Source organism: Nilaparvata lugens, chromosome 5 (assembly GCF_014356525.2).
Source record: "Nilaparvata lugens isolate BPH chromosome 5, ASM1435652v1, whole genome shotgun sequence".
Classification (NCBI taxonomy): domain Eukaryota; kingdom Metazoa; phylum Arthropoda; class Insecta; order Hemiptera; family Delphacidae; genus Nilaparvata; species Nilaparvata lugens.
The window spans coordinates 68,286,623-68,306,694 of record NC_052508.1 but is presented as its reverse complement, the minus strand read 5'-3'; the positions used below and the strand labels follow the sequence as shown (position 1 = coordinate 68,306,694).

Genomic DNA, 20,072 nt, shown 5'->3' with positions numbered 1-20,072 from the left:
TAATCCCTGAACGCTCCCTGGAAGTTGGCAACCTCCATGCTGTCTAGAGCCCTCGTCGTAGCACGTTGAACGTTTTCCAGAGTCCCGAACCGCGTCCCCTCAAGTTGTCTCTTGATATTGGGGAACAAAAAGAAGTCCGGTGGTGCCATATCCGGGCTGTAAGGAGGATGTGGCAACGTTACCCTCGACTGTTTGGCCAACTGCTCGATGACGAGCAGGCAGGTGTGTGACGGAGCATTGTCGTGATGGAGTATCCACGATTCGGCCGTTCACAAAAATTTTGTGCCACCCGGCCAAACTGTAAACGACCAGTACTACAGAGAGGTGCTCCGTCGACTAACCGCCCGGGTTCATCGAGTCCGTCCGGGGATTGCCGAATCGTGGATCCTCCATCACGACAATGCTCCGTCGCACAATTGCCTGCTCGTCACCGAGCAGTTGGCCAAACAGTCGAGGGTAACATTGCCACATCCTCCTTACAGCCCGGATACGGCACCACCAGACTTCTTTTTGTTCACCAGGATCAAGAGACAACTTAAGGGGACGCGGTTCAGGACTCTGGAAAACGTTCAACGTGCTACGACGAGGGCTCTAGACAGCATAGAGGTTGCCAACTTCCAGGGAGCGTTCAGGGATTAGAAAATCCGGTATCAGCGTGTTATTGACTCCAATGAGAACTACTTTGAAGATTCTTAAAGAAAATTTATACATATTTTGCCAATAAAAAATTTCCTGAGGTCAGTCCTGTTACGTATTATACAGACCCTGTACATTAGCCATGGGTGATGATCTCAGGAAGTAACAGAGAATATTGTTGAACAGCCTAATAAAGAAGTCATTAAAAATGAAAATAGAATAGTTTCAGAGAACAGGGATATTTATTTGTACATAAATTGATAGAACAACTACTCATTTTTGAATTGTTTTTATTCATTATTGGTATAATACATGTAGAACAGCAAACATATAAAATGCAATATCATTTCAAACAGATAGTTTCCGATTGATGTTTACTATAATACATAGTGTTATAAGTTAGTATTGAATGTTGGCTCACAACAGCTTATTTCATGGGGGTATTTTTTTTTGTTTAATAATCTCTATCTTAATAACATGTAACACGCTCATTCCATTCATCTATACAAATGATAGGATATTGTCCAATTCTTGAAATTCAGCCTGTTTGTATATGTTACTACGAGTAAAAAGAGCCTCTCAAAACGCCATGATCCAACCTTTGCGAAATTTTCAATGAGATGAGTAATTATCGTAGTCAAATAAATGGGATATTTTTCTTACAATTCTATTTAGCAAGGCTTGAATGCCTATTAGGCTACATTTGGGGAATTTTGGTTGTAACACATACAAACTTACACTAAAGCTCTCTTCTTTCAGATTTAGTGACTGAAAATCTGCTTCTTACTTGAAGTAATATATAAATAAATCTTAGAATGGAATACTGTGATAAAGGAATAATACAAATCCAAATTTACTATTTTTTTTCATCTTGTAATCGTAAATAAATATACTTTTCTCCAAACAGTTTTCAACAGAATACTACAAATATTCATCCTTAAATAATTGTTCATATAAGTTACAATCAACCAACCATGCATGATGCTTTTCAAGTACGGTATCATCTACAAACTATTACATATAAAAATAAGTTGTAAATGAAAATCTTCAATGATCTGCTAAAATATTCAATAGCTGCGTTACTATATTAAAAAATTGTCTTTTGTTTACACACAAATAGTAGGATATCACAGATCCAATCCTACCCTTATTCATAATTTCAATTAGTTTTTAAACAATGAACTTGGAACGTTTCTGCTCAAGTCCAGCTATGTTATACAGTAATAGAAATATACAATGATATTTAAACACCAATTTTGTTCCATTTACAAATCTCCACGACATACAGCACCATAGCGTGTTATGGAACTCTGGTAGCTTATTTTTAGTTGATCACTATCTATATCAAACTATGATGGACTGTGACAATACAAATATTATGTCAAATATACAGAGTTAAAACTGAAGAATGCACACTTTATACTATGATAAATATTGATAATAATTATTTATTCTCCAGGCATGCTTTATAGAAAATACAGTATAGTCTGGTCAGTCAGATTTCACTAAACATTTAGGGTCATTTTTGTTACAACCAGTTATTCGATGACTCAACTGTTACATATGTGATATAGAGAGTTTTTGCCATTAATAAACAATCGGCATAGAAAATTTGTTACACAACAGTCCAAACAAACAAAATTTGACAAAACAATTTAAACAGTAAGGGATACATTTCTAGGCTGATGTATTCAAGTGTCTGAAATTGAAAACCCCACTCAGTAGCACTTCAGCATGTTAAAAACGTTATCAATGTTGATTTCAAATTTGAAATAGTAGTTGATTATCATTTAATTTCCGTTCAATACTATGTTTTCCAACTAGTAAAATACTTGTGCTGGTTGCACAAAAGCCGGTTAAGTTTTAATCGTGATTAATTCCATGAGAGCCAATCAGAGAAGACGTCTTTTCAGAAAAGCCTTCTCCGAGTGGTTCTCGTGGAATTAATCACGGTTAAAATTTAACCGGCTGTTGTGCAACCGGGCCGTACACTTGTAGTATTTCAACGTACTAATGAGAAACTTTATGTGACTGATCTGGTATTTCGTATTTTGCCATTACTTTGCAATTGATGTATCAATTCTGATTAAAATGAATTTGGAATAATCTGAAGTGTTAACTAGAATACCAACTGAACTTTACATTTTACCATAGTCAATTATGAAGAAATAATAAATTTTAATAAATTAATAAATTTAAATAATATATTTTTAAATTATGAATAAAAATATAAATCTGAGTACGCTTTAAAATTATTATTTTGTCCGACATGTTTGTAAATGGCATTAGTAGCCGAAACATGTCGTGACAAAATAATTTAAATTTTAAATAATTTTTCGCGATAAATAATTTAATATTTTATTTTTTTAAATAATTTATAAATTTACTCAGATTTATAATCTCATTTATATAAAAAGTAGCCCTGAAGAAAACATTCTTTTCAAATTTATATTCGTAAAGTGATGGCCTCCCAAAAAATCATATTTAACAAATTACACTTGATTAGTTACTGATGCAATCGCCCAATCATTCAGAATAATTATAAAAAAGCAGTAACTGACAATGTCTTACATTTAGTCAAGAGATTTTATCCAGTAAAGCTAGACAAAAGATAATAACGAAAAAGTGATACAACGATTTTAGGAGATGAAAGGGGATGTACGACCGTAGAATTACAACCTACTAGGTTCATCAGTTAGTTGCATCATTATGAAAAGTGACAATCATATTGTAGTAGAGAATTAGAGAGATTAGAATCACTGGAATACATTTTCAAATCCATTAGTGAAAAGCAGAATATTGATATAGTAGACAGTGAGGAATATTGCCTTACCAAATACATCATTAATTTTTTTATGAATCTGAGATAACCACTTACATTCAACATATTTATTTCATGTAATATAAGTTTTAAACCGACTCAATGTAGTTCATTCAACATTAACCTCCAAGATATCTTGAATTGGTAACTGAGTAGCAGGAAATTTTATTTTATGTTCACAGTTATACCAAATACATCATGAATTTTTTATGAATCTGAGATAACAATTGCATTGAACATATTTATTCCATGTAATCCAAGTTTTTCACCGACTCAATGTAGTTCATTCAACATTAACCTCCAAGATATCTTGAATTGGTAACTGAGTAGCAGGAAATTTTATTTTATACTCACAGTTATTCCAAATACATCTTGATTTTTTTATGAATCTGAGATAACCACTTACATTCAACATATTTATTTCATGTAATCCAAGTTTTTTCACCAACTCAATGTAGTTCATTCAACATTAACCTCCAAGATATCTTGAATTGGTAACTGAGTAGCAGGAAATTTTATTTTATGCTCACAGTTATACCAAATATATCATGAATTTTTTATGAATCTGAGATAACCACTTACATTGAACATGTTTATTCCATGTAATCCAAGTTTTTCACCGACTCAATGTAGCTCATTCAACATTAACCTCCAAGATATCTTGAATTGGTAACTGAGTAGCAGGAAATTTTATTTTATGTTCACATTTATACCAAATACATCATGAATTTTTTATGAATCTGAGATAACATATTTATTCCATGTAATCCAAGTTTTTCACCGACTCAATGTAGTTCATTCAACATTAACCTCCAAGATATCTTGAATTGGTAACTGAGTAGCAGGAAATTTTATTTTATGTTCACAGTTATACCAAATACATTGAATATTTATGAATCTGAGATAACCACTTACATTGAACATATTTATTGCATGTAATCTAAGTTTTAAACCGACTCAATGTGGTTCATTCAACATTAACCTCCAATATATCTAGATTTGATACTGAGTAGCAGGAAATTTTATTCATATGCCCACAGGATTCATGCCCTTATCTCAAAACCAGAAATTAACCAGAAAAAAAATAATTCTTTACAACTGTTTGAAGTTTTACATTCAATTAAGTAGACTGATGAATGCTACATTCAGTCAGAGGTTCTGAAATTGATGAGTTGCGACCTGAAAACTCTGACACCAGACCTGAGACAGCCAGGTCACTCGATATTATTATTATTCAGCAAATACCAAGTTTCGTTCAGTTATAGGTCATTTAGGCCTACAGGTTCTGTTAACAACACCTTAAAAAATAATGATAGTTGTATTTAATTTTTACTCAGTTTTGAATGCAAGTTTATAAAGTAATGAGTTAAATGATATTGCTCCTCAATCACACATATAAATTAAAACAGGAGACACGATATAAATAGATAGAAAACACTTAAAAACTTACATTAGAAATGGGGGGAATTTTCGGAGACTGTGTCTCCTTTCTCAACCGAGAAGACTGTAGTTTTGAATCCAACGGTCGTGTCTATATATATATATATATATATATATATATATATATATATATATATATATATATATATATATATATATATATAGTAGTTGCCTACTCGCTTCTCAACCGCGGGCATTAGCCTATGTGAGGAGCCTTCTTCATACTGATTATGTATCTTTGTTGTTGTACATTGTTGTGAATGAGAAATAATGAAATTAAATTTCAATTTTGAGAGACTAGTGTTTGTTGGAAACCCACCCAAAGATTCAAACATTCACGTAAAAACACTGGAAAAGACTACAGTATATTCACCTTCAATAGTAAAGTGCATGTAGGTATTTCTTTCTCTCAATTTTCAATTTATTTTTATGGTGATTATTGTTTTTTTTTTGATTGGGTAGCAAATTTTGGGATTTTCCCGTGTGCTCCCATATTGTTGCAAATAAATAGAATATCCAAAAGTCAGTAGTATTTAGATTCAAAGTTTACAAAAAGTATTCAAATTATAATTACAAACAGATTCAGTTATACAACCAATAGTCTACTAAATTTAGTTAAATAACACTGTACAACAATTTTTCAACCCAAAACTTTGATTTTCAATAGCTAAGCCAACCTTTCTTTGAGAGCCGGGTTACAGAATATATAATAATATATATGATAATAGATATACATTTTTTGGCAAACATAACTGAAACATATACATTTATGTACAAATATCTAAAAAATACAGTCACTTGGTAACTGTCAGTATACATATACAATACAATACAGACAACAGCAGACTACAATCTGCTGCCTGATATATATATTTGAAAATAATGCCGTCTCAAAGTTCTTGTTACCCCCATAAATATTGAAAAAACTTCACCATGTAGTAAGAAAGAGTAAAATTCTCAATCAAGGAATGTATATTATAATAATCACAACCTCAAAATGAAGGATTTGAAACATCTATGTTTCAATTAAACCTGATACGTTTCGGTTACTTGAAAATCGAAAGAACTTCTCATTGTTGAGCGAACATATAAACTTCTAAAAGTATAAAAACGATCTCTCACTCTACAAGTTTCATAATATGTAATATTTTGAGACGCTGACTGGACGAATCTTCATTTTTGGTAACAATGTGTACTCACTCTTATCTCCACGCTTGTGTGAATTTGACTAATCAGCTGGAGAGTTGAACCTTTCCATTTCATTTGATGGACCGAAACTTATTTACCTCCATCTATTAGCCGAGCGAGCGGCGTATCCTTCAATGAAGAGATGTGGACTTTCTACTTTAATGACTGGTCACAAACTTGTTGATAACGGGCGGAATTGCTGTTCAAAAAGAAACAAACAAATTCCCAATTTTAAAAAAATGAAGCCATGTAGTCTATACTTAAGGCTGTTCGATACACCTTTTTATTTTTATTCAAACTGGATAATCTTTTTCAATATAATTGTTAAGATCATTATGAGCCGGTTTCCGAGCTCAGGATTTAGCTAAGTCCTAGACTTTAAACAGCTGGAGTCAGAAAATTGGTTTTTCCTACAGTTACCTTGAAAAGTGGCCATTGCTGCACTGATTAAAGAACGCAAAGAATCACTTTTCCGCTCTAGTGCGGGAAAAAAATTTCCTGCACTCCAGATTTGCAACATGGCAACGCAAAATAGTTGGTGGGTTATATGGAGGATTAGTGCACGAAAACAAAAAATAAGTTGGTAACAGTGACTGTGGTATACCTCACTGCACGTTATAATAATATCAAGGACACCGAGTTCGAGGACAGCCACCACATTCAGCACACAGCCGCCCCCCGCCATTCAAACACTACTATATTATTCCATTTTATTTATTAATAATAAAATTACACAGAAAAACATTTGATGATTTCAGGCAATTTTACCTATAATTACCCACTTCTCATATTCAATAGTAACTGTAGGAAAAATTAATGTGAAATACGTGCGCAAAGCTCCTCTGCTGCACTCAAGAAACAAGTAAACGTTTCTTTCGGTGCAGCAAACTGTCACTTTGCGCACTAGTTGCACAAATAACTATTTCCAAAACGGGGCGTAGTCGCAGTCATTGTCATAGTCACGTTTGAATTAAATTTCGAATAACTAGAAAATTGAACGCGAAATAAAATAGAGAGAAAATAGTGTAAAGTTTCAGCTATTTTGAATTATTTAGGAATGTCTAATTTCGTCAAGGAAAAACGTTTCCAATTATAGATAGTAATGATAAAATAAAAACTACAACTACTGTAATAACAGCTGCGACTACGCCAAGTTTTGGAAAACCAATTTTCTGACTCCAGTTGTTTTAAGTCTAGGACTTCGCTAAATCCCGAGCTCGGAAACCGGCCCTATAAGAGTGAGATGAAGTGGAAACTGAAATTTTCAAGTGGTCTAATAAGCGAGTTATGGGTTGTTGAAGTGCTAAACTCCGTTTTCTTTCCAGATCATAAACGGTTTCGAATTTTCCATTGGAGTTTTTTCAATACATTCAGTATATCATTGGCTTTGTTCTAATATGCGTTTTTTCGCGATTAATGCCAAAATAAACAAGTTATCGAATTACAAAAAATGTTACTTTTTATTTATGAACGTTATGGGGAATAAAATCTTTTAGTTTGGAAAGATACATTTTTTGAATTTTTAAGAGAAGTTCTAATAATATAGTCGAGACCGTTTATGATCTGGAAAGAAAACGGAGTTTAGCACTCGAACAACCCATAACTCGCTTATTAGACCACTTGAAAATTTCAGTAGCCACTTTTTCTCACTCTTATAAATGATCTTAACAATTATATTGAAAAAGATAATCCAATTCAAATAATAGAGAAAAGTGTCCCGAACAGCCCTAGCTATACTCTGTACAAAATTACTTTTGACCTGGAATGGACCACTATCTCCGTAAGCAAAGCCATAGTGCATTCTGGTGACGTCAGCACAGCTAGGTACTCACCACCTTCTTCTTCTTCTTTGGCTGTGCCTTATCCCATTTAAATGGGGTCGGCATTCCTTCCTCTTAGTCTGCCTCTCCACAAAGCCCTATCCAATACTTCCTCTCTCCTCCAACCACTCTCCCGCAAGTAAGCCGCTATTCTATCTCCCCACCTCACCACCTAGGTACTAGCTATGACTAGTACTAGCTATCACCTAGTACAGCTAGGTAATCACCACCTCCTACACATAAAATCTGGTGTGGTGCACTCACACAACTTCCTTGCCGTTATGAAAATTGATCAACTGACGCTAGTGTAGTCTATACTTAAGGCTGTTCGATACACCTTTTTATTTTTATTCAAACTGGATAATCTTTTTCAATATAATTGTTAAGATCATTATGAGCCGGTTTCCGAGCTCAGGATTTAGCTAAGTCCTAGACTTTAAACAGCTGGAGTCAGAAAATTGGTTTTTCCTACAGTTACCTTGAAAAGTGGCTATTGCTGCACTGATTAAAGAACGCAAAGAATCACTTTTCCGCTCTAGTGCGGGAAAAATTTTTCCGGCACTCCAGATTTGCAACATGGCAACGCAAAATAGTTGGTGGGTTATATGGAGGATTAGTGCACGAAAACAAAAAATAAGTTGGTAACAGTGACTGTGGTATACCTCACTGCACGTTATAATAATATCAAGGACACCGAGTTCGAGGACAGCCACCACATTCAGCACACAGCCGCCCCCCGCCATTCAAACACTACTATATTATTCCATTTTATTTATTAATAATAAAATTACACAGAAAAACATTTGATGAATTTCAGGCAATTTTACCTATAATTACCCACTTTTCATATTCAATGGTAACTGTAGGAAAAATTAAATGTGAAATACGTGCGCAAAGCTCCTCTGCTGCACTCAAGAAACCATTCAAGTAAACGTTTCTTTCGGTGCAGCAAACTGTCACTTTGCGCACTAGTTGCACAAATAACTATTTCCAAAACGGGGCGTAGTCGCAGTCATTGTCATAGTCACGTTTGAATTAAATTTCGAATACTAGAAAATTGAACGCGAAATAAATAGAGAGAAAATAGTGTAAAGTTTCAGCTATTTTGAATTATTTAGGAATGTCTAATTTCGTCAAGGAAAAACGTTTCCAATTATAGATAGTAATGATAAAATAAAAACTACAACTACTGTAATAACAGCTGCGACTACGCCAAGTTTTGGAAAACCAATTTTCTGACTCCAGTTGTTTTAAGTCTAGGACTTCGCTAAATCCCGAGCTCGGAAACCGGCCCTATAAGAGTGAGATGAAGTGGAAACTGAAATTTTCAAGTGGTCTAATAAGCGAGTTATGGGTTGTTGAAGTGCTAAACTCCGTTTTCTTTCCAGATCATAAACGATTTCGAATTTTCCATTGGAGTTTTTTCAATACATTCAGTATATCATTGGCTTTGTTCTAATATGCGTTTTTTTCGCGATTAATGCCAAAATAAACAAGTTATCGAATTACAAAAAATGTTACTTTTTATTTATGAACATTATGGGAAATAAAATGATTTAGTTTGGAAAGATACATTTTTTGAATTTTTGAGAGAAGTTCTAATAATATAGTCGAGACCGTTTATGATCTGGAAAGAAAACGGAGTTTAGCACATGAAGAACCCATAACTCGCTTATTAGACCACTTAAAAATTTCAGTTGCCACTTTTTCTCACTCTTATAATGATCTTAACAATTATATTGACGAAGATTATCCAATTCAAATAATAGAAAAAAGTGTACCGAACAGTCTTAAGCTATACTCTGTACAAAATTACTTTTGACCTGGAATGGACCACTATCTCCGTAAGCAAAGCCATAGTGCATTCTGGTGACGTCATCACAGGTAGGGTTACTCACCACCTCCTACACAAATAAAAACACTAGCTGATATAGATCAGCTGGAATCAACAAATTTTTATTGACGTAGGAGGTGGTGAGTTGCCCTACCTGTGCTGACGTCACCAGAATACACTATGGCTTTACTTAAGGAGGTAGTGGATGGACATGCGCAGCAGAGCGGTAGGGATACAACGGCGGCGATGTACCGTTCTGAACCGGCCAGCGTTCTCTAATTTCTAGTGAGTATTCAAGCGCTCATGTTAAACTTATGAAGTTTCCTCTCTGTAGGCACTGACTCGACTGATTCTAATCGACAAATTGGCAACTGCGCTTCCACTATGACTCTATCCATCACTGTAATTGGCTGATCTCCCTCCGGTTTCTCTGCGACGCATATTCCTCCAAGTTAAAAGTAATTTTGTACGGAGTATAGAGTAAGAGTAGAGTGGATTTGGTTAGAGCTATGTGTATAATAATAATAATATCCAGAGTCCTCACTCTTCTACTTTAATATTCCACTTGATTTGTCAGGATTAATTCACAATTAATAGCATTTATTTTAAATATACTTACCATTGTTTGAATAAAAAGATTCCATTTTAAATTATTAGCTTAAGATTTAGAAACAGCTACGGTAAGTCTCTACTCCTACTGGCGAACAAGTGTTTCACTTATGCCAGTAGTTCTTCACCTCCAGCCGTATTTTACACATAGATAATATAGATAGCCTATTTAGAATAATAATTATTGTTTTTTTCTGATTGTCACATCTTTGTACTGTTTTTGTGTTTTGGTGAAGTAAATTGAATTAAATTGAAAAAATTGATTTTTCTGCTAGAAAGTGGAACTATTGAGAAAAGGTAGCATTATTCTATCTTTCCTCTATGGTAGAACTGACAGAATTGATACTAGTTCCAGTTAACGACGTCTTAAAAACCTCGTTTTCAAAACGTCGAAACTAGATTTAGAAAACTAGTTTCAGTTAACAACGTTTTCAAAAACCTCGTTTTCAAAACGTCGAAACTATAGTTTTAAACAATTTGTTTCAGTTAACGACAAACACATTCAGTTGATCGTTATCATTATTTTTTTAGTTCCTGAATCGAGATTTTTTACTTTCACGCAAGTATAATTGTAAAACGTCTCTCCATATTCTATTGATAGAGTATAGATTCCAAATGCTACCTATATAATCTCGAAACTTGTGTATTGGAACAGCTGAAGAATTTGAAAGTAGTTTCTTTTGTTGTAACAATACACACAAGTTTCATTATTTCGAGTACGGTATACGAAGATTCATTTTCACTTTATTGTCCTTCAATAATCAATGTATGTATCTGAGTGTAGCAAATTCAAATTATAAAGTTTTTGATCATATAAAATAGGATACTCATATTGCATATATGTACAAACGGTTTAAATATCTAATTTATAAGTTTTATACACTAAATCAAATAGCTGATATGGTAATAATGAAAAAGATTTATTATGCTTATGCGCAATCACTTTTCCAATATGGAATTGTGATATGGGGGGCTGCTTATGATATCCATATGAACAAATTATTCACATTAAAGAAACACCTTATCAGAGCTGCATTATGCAGGCCAAGATTGTACCCTAGTAGACTTCTTTTTCAAGAATTCCAGGTGCTCACAGTGAGGCAAACATATGTTAAAAGAATCATATTATTCATTAATAAGGATAGTGATACATTCAACTTAAGGAATAATCCAAATAATTTGCGTCCCTCCAATCCATTACAATTTGATATTGACTTTATCAGCGTAAGTGTATGTAGACGTCAGTTTGAATATAAGTGTTACTTGTTTATAAATAAAGTCCCAACTTAATTCATTATTAATGGAATTACAAAATCCATAATGAATCTTATACTGGATTGGATTAGGATGAATGTTTATTTTAAATTATCTATATCCATTATGTAGTGTTTCATTCTTGTGTTATAAATTAAAAAATATATTATTGTCATGGCTTCCTTGAATTGGTCTTTTTGAGTTTGTCATTTGCTTGTGATTTTGTTACTTTGTCTTATCGTTTGTAAGTATTGAGATGTGACCTGGTTTCCATAATTTTATTTATTCTAGTGGTTTGAATAAGCTCTTTTTCTTTCTATTGACATGTTTGCTGTACCTAGTTGTTAGAACTCACTGCCGGCGCACAAGTTTTCTCTGCCGGTAGTGCCATTTTGTAAGTTAGGTAGAATATTTATTTTATCAATCTGTATTATTTTATGGCAAATAAATTAATTTGAATTTGATACTGCAGTAGTGTTACAGTATGTGTAGCTTGTGAAGCTTAGAACTGATCCAAAAACTACAGGCTATACATAAATTTCAATTATTTAGAAACTTATTTTAATAGTCCAGTTATATCTAGGCTATTGAATGATAAGTCACTCACCAGAGAATGTAGACAGAAGCTACAACGAATATGATGAAAACAAAACCAATGGCAATCATAGCGAACATCCAGATATTCAAATCATTGTCCTCTGTAAAAACAATTAAGACAAAATTATAACAATCAACAAGTTATATTAATTACGCTGCTATTAAATGTTCAATAATACTTAGCCTTTAATTACCAGGTTTCCTTTATCACTTTTTGTGTAGTAGAGAAGTTGATATTGTGGTGATTATTCATTCATATTAAATAAAAAGACTAAGAAATTGTCAAACACCACAAATTCTATTGAACGTTAGAAAGGCTGGTTTCGGTTGTTACACCATTGTAAATCTCTGATAAACTAAAACTAAATAAAAGAGCAGCACGATTTATACTAGTAGGCGAGTACTGCTATTGGTCAAGGGCATGAACGCCTGCCATTGGCCCAGCTAGACAGTCTCCTCCCACTTAATGTTATAACAGAAACGTCACAAAATGGTGGTTTAAGCAACAGACTCGCCATGATAAGAAAAATTACTTTCAGTATTTTAATTTATTAAACTGTTCACACTTGATCAAAATAATCAATCGATTATATTCGCCAAGAACTTAATATTTTTCAAAGATCAAATAATAAATTATCATAATAATTGAGAATCAATATTTTTCTAATTGATTATATTTCTACATTGTTAAAAACCGATCTGGTAACAATGCGGATCAAATGATATCGCTATCTGCTTTGTCGGATGATAGACAATGATAGCAACATCAATGTTAATCAAATACTGCCATTATAGCGTGGACGTCACTATTATTATAGTCGTGGCATTCTGAATACACCATAATTGTATTTCCATTTGACATCTTGCAAAGTTTCAAACATTTTCCTTTCACATTTGAACTTTATACTGTATTATAATTATTAATTAATCAATCAATTCATTTCTTTTATTTTGCAAACATAATACCAAATCACAAAGAAATATACAGGGTGTTCCAAGAAAAGTGTAACAGCCAAAGACCATAGATTCAACAAGAATTTTGCAACAAAATGTTCAGTAAAATCTTCTTACATCGACCTTAGTTTTCGATATATGTCGATCTCTCGATATTTTTTAAAAACGTCAATAAGTAGAAAACTACTAGTCAAAATCCAATCCAATGATATGGTTGGGAAGAGGAAGAAATTTACAATAAGATTCATACATTTTTTCTTTGTTTGACGTTTTTGAAATTTTAAAAGGGTTCAAACTGTTGAAATTTACCTTAAACTCGACAATTAGAGCGCTCATAAAAAGTTAAAAAAACGTCAAACATAGGAAGAAATTGTATGAATTTTATCTTCAATTTCTTCCTCTTTCCAACTATATCCTTGGATTGGATTTTGACTAGTAGTTTTCTACTTATTGACATTTTTAAAAAATATCGAGAGATCGATATGAATATTGTCGGAAATTACTTCCTCTTCCCAACCATATCCTTAAAATTATATTTTTAATGATAGTTTTCTACTTATTAAAGATATCGAAAAATCGTAAATCTTGAAAACTAAGATTATTTATTTGACTTAAGATTATTAAGATTTTTTATTGCAAATTTCATGTTGATTCTATGGTCTCGTCTGTTACACCTTTCCTGGGATACACTGTATAAAAATGTGAAATGAAAGTGGATAATCCAAGGCATAAGCACGATTACCCGGTGTGTACAACCATGGAGAAACAATAGCGTAAGTAGATATCCCATGGTATAGGGTGTTTATGTCGTAACTTTTACTGTTATCTCAAGCCGATAGTCCACGCAATTCTTTCCCATAAAGTCATGCGACGCTGGCAGTCTCTCACATTGTGCCGTTCATACAATCTCAACCGGCCGAAACAGTAAAAATCTACAATAATCGACAGTAATCGGCTTGAGATAACAGTAAAAGTTGCGACATTAACGCCCTTTACCATGGGCTATCTACTTACGCTACTGTTTATGGTACTACTCCTAACAAAAATAAAAGAAATTAAGCACTACTCCTAACAAAAATAAAAGAAATTAAGCACTACTCCTAACAAAAATAAAAGAAATTGATCACTACTATATTCATTCAAAGGATGAATATAACTCGGTTGCATTCTGTCTAAATGATTTGTAATTCTATAGAAAGTATTATGGAAAGTGAATAAATACCGGGTATATACAAGCGGGCCTGCACTTCGTTGATTTCATCCTGACAGGCCGTCTGAGGCTGGACTATGGCTCCATCCACACACACGCAACGACCGTCCTTCCATTTGCACAGATCTGGCTTCTTCTTCTCATCGCAGCCACCTGCAGCCAAATATGGACAATTAATGGTTTAGATTATAAATAGAAGATTGAAGAAAATCGGCAAAACTGGAAAGAGCATGTTGAAAGGATGGAGAGCGACAGGATTCCCAGGGCAGTCATGTAGTATAACCCGGTTGGAAGGAGAAGTGTGGGCAGACCGCGTAACAGATGGATGTGATGGTGAGCTTGAAGTCGGAACAGGCAAATTGCCTAATCCTTGTAGGAAGACGACGACGACGATTATAAATAAACTGTAGTCTGTTTCTTTGTCCTAAAGTTGATTGATGGAAATAAATTGGAAGTTACATTCCCGGGCTGACAAATAATTTTTGTATAGTAGCGCTCATCGAATTTCCAGCTAGCTGTTTACCCTGTTGTCAATATTTGCAGTAGCAGAAGTCTTCAAGGTGATTTACAGCATTTAATCGGGATTTTCATTCAATAATAATTATTGTCGATTAGAGTCAGTCGACTAAAGGATTCGGTACAGGAAATTCCGTAAGTTTAACATGAGCGCTTGAATACTCACGAGAAATTAGAGGAATGCTTGCCCCTCTCTAGAGCCACCAATGATATCGAGTTATTATACAACACACAACCTGTTAACACAATATTTCATTTCTAAGTAGAAACCTGCCCAACTGTTTGCATAGATATATCGATCAATAAAAATAATCCTTTATTGTCATGAAACACAAACGTCAAAGATACAATCGAATTAAAAATAGTCAAAAAATTTCTACAACAAAATTGGCAAATAGTAATCATTGAAATGGGGTCCACTTAATAGATATACTATAGGTAGGCCATATTAGTATTTCCTACACAAGTCACAACTAAGCTGTTATAGTTAAATAGAAGAAAACTGAAGCTATTCTAAAAATTCTCTAACAGAATAAAGACATTTTTCTATAAGTAAGCCTTTTATGTGTGATTTGAATAGTAAGATAATCAACAGTATTACTTCAGGGGCAAGCTCATTTAATAACTCAATGAACAGTTTCTCCAATTCCTATGGGTCTTGCATATTGGTGAGAATCAATTCTAAAATTTAACCTGCCTCTAGTTGGATAATTATGTATGTCACAATTTCGACTATATCCATTCAGGTATTTTTTCATGTACATCAAACAAGTGAATACATATAAAGATGGGAGAGTCAAGACGCCTAGTTTACGAAAAAGTGGCCTACGTGTTGCTAGAGGTGGTGTCTTTATTCTAATGGCCCTCTTCTGAAGTCTAAACAGTTTAATAGCTGTGGAACAATTGCCCCAGAGCTGAATCCCATAGGCTAGATGGCAATAGACGTGAGCCTAAAAGACACTCATTAAAACTTCATTATTCACAATGTTAGTTAATCTACGCAGGACAAATGAATATACCACATGGAGACTCAAATAGAAGAACGTGGAAGAAGCTAAATTAAGTACAAATTATAATGATAACAAAAAATAAATAAATAAATAAAAAATAAAATAACTACTAGAGTAAAGACGTCAGTGGGTCTGTGCATCCCCAAAATGATAGCCTACATAAAATGAAAATGAATGAGGCTCCAGAAAATTGAAGAAAGTATACTGTAGGTAGCCTACATACATACCAACAACATGAATACCATCGGATCTCTGGCACACGACTTCTCCCATTGGCGTGATGACCCAGTCGAAAGTGAGGCACGGCCCAAGGTCACAGGTCTTGGTCTCCCATAGAGCTTCGGGACACGGTTCGCCTCCGTTGGCCTGCGGGGGCCTCAACACAGCACGGGATCTGGTCGCATAACCTAAAACATACAACAAGTAAAGTAAATTCGTATCACTTTTGTTGCTGGTGGGAGGGTTCCACCACGCTTGAATATAAAGGTGCGTACAGACTTTCGCTCTGCTCCGCAATCGAACGTCATTCGAGCAGATCGATTGATGATCGACCGGGGAGCAAGAGTGGAACGCGAGAAGAGCTAACATCTCCCGTAACTTTCATGATCGGAGCGATTGCGGAGCATGGGCGGAGCGTGTTGGAGGCGCGTATATCTGTACGCACCTTGATATGATTTAAACCGTCAATGGGCCTCACGACTGTCATACTTCATACCGAAATGGGCCTGTCATACTCCAATTCAGACCGAAATGGGCTTTCGTCAAAGGCCTTACGACTGTCATACTTTAGACCGACAGTTAAGCGTTCCTAGCTGATAACACGGGAGGAGTGACCTGGCCAAAAACGTTTGGTGATGAGCGGGGTGAATATTTAGCGAGATGAAATAATTGCAAATTGGCCTTGTAATTATGGGCCGTGCTTTGCTGAACGTTGCTTGATGAAAATTGAAAACTTGTTTAAAAAAACTTATTTTCCCTTTTTTTATTTATTCTCTAGCAAAATCTGATGTATAATATATTTTCATTTTGTTTTTGCACTTTGTATTTGTTTTCTTTCATCATATACCTGAATTCTTTGAAGTTTCATATTTATTTTGTCCAAGTTTAACCATAGAGAAACAATAGCGTAAGAAGATATCCCATGGTATAGGGCGTTTATGTCGCAACATTTACTGTTATCTCAAGCCGATTACTGTCGATTTTTACTGTTTTGACCGGGGTAAGAGTGTATGAACGGCACAACATGAGAGACTACCAGCGTCATAAAGCTTCATGGGAAAGAGCTATGTGGACTATCAGCTTAAGATAACAGTAAAAGTTGCGACATAAACGCCCTATACCATGGGATATCTACCTATGCTAGTTTCTCTATGGTTTAACTTACCTAACTTGTTTTTCTTCAACTGGGCACCCGCCGAAAAACCTTTGGGTTTGGCAAGACACTTAATTGTTTGAATTGCGAATAAAAAAATTGATTTGAAAAAAAAATGGATTTGTTTCTTGACAATTGAGTACTAGATAACGTACTACCGTATTAGACTACTGAAATGTTTGAAAGTTGCAGACCTGAATTCAATAAATTGATTTTATCATGAACTGATGCCCATGTCTTTGAAACAGTTGCCATACCAGTAACTCCAATGACAATCTATTAAAACTACTAATATAATTGAAAGTTCTATTTAACGCCATAATTTATGACATCACCTGACATGTCTTTGAAGCAGTCTCCGTGACAGTGACTCCAGTGACTCCACTCGGACAGCTGGCAGTCACTGTCGCAGGCCACGTGACACGTCTCCCAGGCGATGGGCCGATGCGTTGGTCCCGTATTGGCACAGTGCCACGCCTCCACTGTTGTATTGTCCTTCACGCGCACGCATGACACATTACGGTTGCGGACACCGTGACCGCATGTCGCTCCCTGCAAGCAATCAATCAAAAGTTATAGAAATATTCATATATTGATATAAAACTATTATCGATATTCATTTGTTATATCGATACATCGATATTTATTTGTTATCAATCGATATTCATTTCATAATAATAATTCGACCAATCAAAATACAATGTACAAAATACATTGTACAAAATATTGCAGAAAAAAACACTCTTAACTGGTGTAGTAAACACCTTCGCATGCACAATACATTGTATATCAAAGTCTAAATGAAACCCCCAAGGTAATCCTGTGGTGAGCCCTTCTTCATACTTTTATTCACAATATAAAAAATGAAATGAATTCATTTGTTATCAATATATCGATTTTCATTTGTTATTGATATATCTGTTTTCATTTGTTATCGATCTCTTTATTCAAGACATACTGACACAATGTATGGTCCGGATCCTCTGTAGCTTTGCCTATCGGCGGAGGGTCACTAGACTACAAGTGTAACCGTCCACTGGAACCGTATTCAACCGATCCGTTCGGCCGTTGGAACGGACGAATCTGCCGACCGTTATTTCGGCTAAATATGGTCGTCCATTTACGTCAGTCTAGTTGCCAATTATACAATTAACTACTACCATAGTTACCAAAAATTTTCATGAACAATGATTATATTGAGATTTTGAAAATTGAATAAACTAGTACCTAATCAATTAGTTATTCATTACAATAATCTTATTTGTTCAGCAATCTTTGTTCACAGATTCCTTTGAACATCACGACGATGATATCTTTTGTCTCGCATATTCCACAATGGAACATGCTCTTGAACCAAACTTATCAACATTTCATTGTCCATGGTTACAACTTTATAAAACAAAACAACTTCAAAAAACAAGACTGTGAAACAATTTTAGGTTAGGAAAACTTTGTTGTCTCAGCTCGACTAGTTAGTTCGGCCGGATAGAGCCGGAAAATCCAATTCAATTCGGATCGAAAAATTGAACGGCCGTGCACGGCCGTATGAACTTGTTGCAATGGACGAGCATCTATTCCTTTTTTTGTTGGGGGATCGTTCGGTTGCGTTCGGTAGGTTTCGGCCGATGCTAGTTCGGACGAAAACGGTTCTAGTGGACGGCCCACCTAATACTACCCGTTCAAAAACATCGAACATTTTTGAAAATATATATGTTCCATTAGCAACAGATGTACTTATCTTTAGAAAAGCAACGTGTTGCATCCAAAACGATACACAAGGAGCTTCAATGTATCTTTCCATAAGCAACAGATGCTCTCTTGTATCTTTTCAAAAGCAACGTGTTGGATCCGAAAGGATATACAAGGAGCTTAAATGTATCTTTCCATAAGCAACAGATGCTCTTTTGTATCTTGAGCAATGTGTTGCATCCGATAGATACACAAGGAGCTTCGATGTATCTTTCCATAAGCAACAGATGCTCTTTTGTATCTTGAGCAATGTGTTGCATCCGATAGATACACAAGGAGTTTCAATGTATCTTTCCATAAGCAACGGATGCTTTTTTGTATCTTCTCAAAAGCAACGTATGGATCCGAAAGATACACAAGGAGCTTTAATGTATTTTTCCATAAGCAACAGATGCTCATCTGTATCTTCTCAAAAGCAAAGTGTTGCATCCGAAAGGATACACAAGGAGCTTCAATGTATCTTTCCATAAGCAACAGATGCTCACCTGTATCTTCTCAAAAGCAAAGTGTTGCATCCGAAAGGATACACGAGGAGCGTTAATGTATCTTTCCATAAGCAACAGATGCTCTTCTGCATCTTCTCAAAAGCAAAGTGTTGCATCCGAAAAGATACACAAGGAGCTTTTTGGAGTTATGTTCTTTTAGCACAACACAGGTTATCAGCTTACATTCGGTAAAAATGCTCTTTCCATTGTTGGTGATACGTTGCAACCTTGCAACTGTCTTATTCATGAATAATCTCTGTGTTTAGAGCTTTCTCCATCTAGAGATTCAGATTCTCTGAAGACTGATGTTTTGCAAAGCCATGAATATTACACCACGCGGATGTCGTTTCAAATTCCCGAGCAAAATTACGAGACGTGTACTGTACTTCTAATCAATTTGAATGTGATACAAGAGTAATGCCCGGTTGCACAAAAACTGGTTAGATTTTGATAGTGATAAATTTTACGAGCACCAACCAGAGAAGGCGTTTATGAAAAGATGGCTTCTCTGATTGGTTCTCATGGAATTAATCACGATTAAAATTTAACCGGCTCTTGTGCAACCGGCAATAAGTGA

General features: G+C 34.8%; 1 protein-coding gene across 1 annotated transcript in view; it reads right to left on the bottom strand.

Moving 5' to 3' along the window:
• Positions 1 to 5,336: 5,336 nt before the first annotated feature.
• The window catches only part of LOC111057280 (thrombospondin type-1 domain-containing protein 7A), a 258,676-nt gene continuing 243,940 nt past the window's right edge, over positions 5,337 to 20,072 (bottom strand). The window contains 5 exon segments of the mRNA XM_039429587.1: positions 5,337 to 6,284; positions 12,210 to 12,300; positions 14,376 to 14,516; positions 16,117 to 16,296; positions 17,597 to 17,813. Of these exon segments, the coding sequence (XP_039285521.1) occupies positions 6,239 to 6,284; positions 12,210 to 12,300; positions 14,376 to 14,516; positions 16,117 to 16,296; positions 17,597 to 17,813 (675 nt within the window). The 3' untranslated portion in view covers positions 5,337 to 6,238.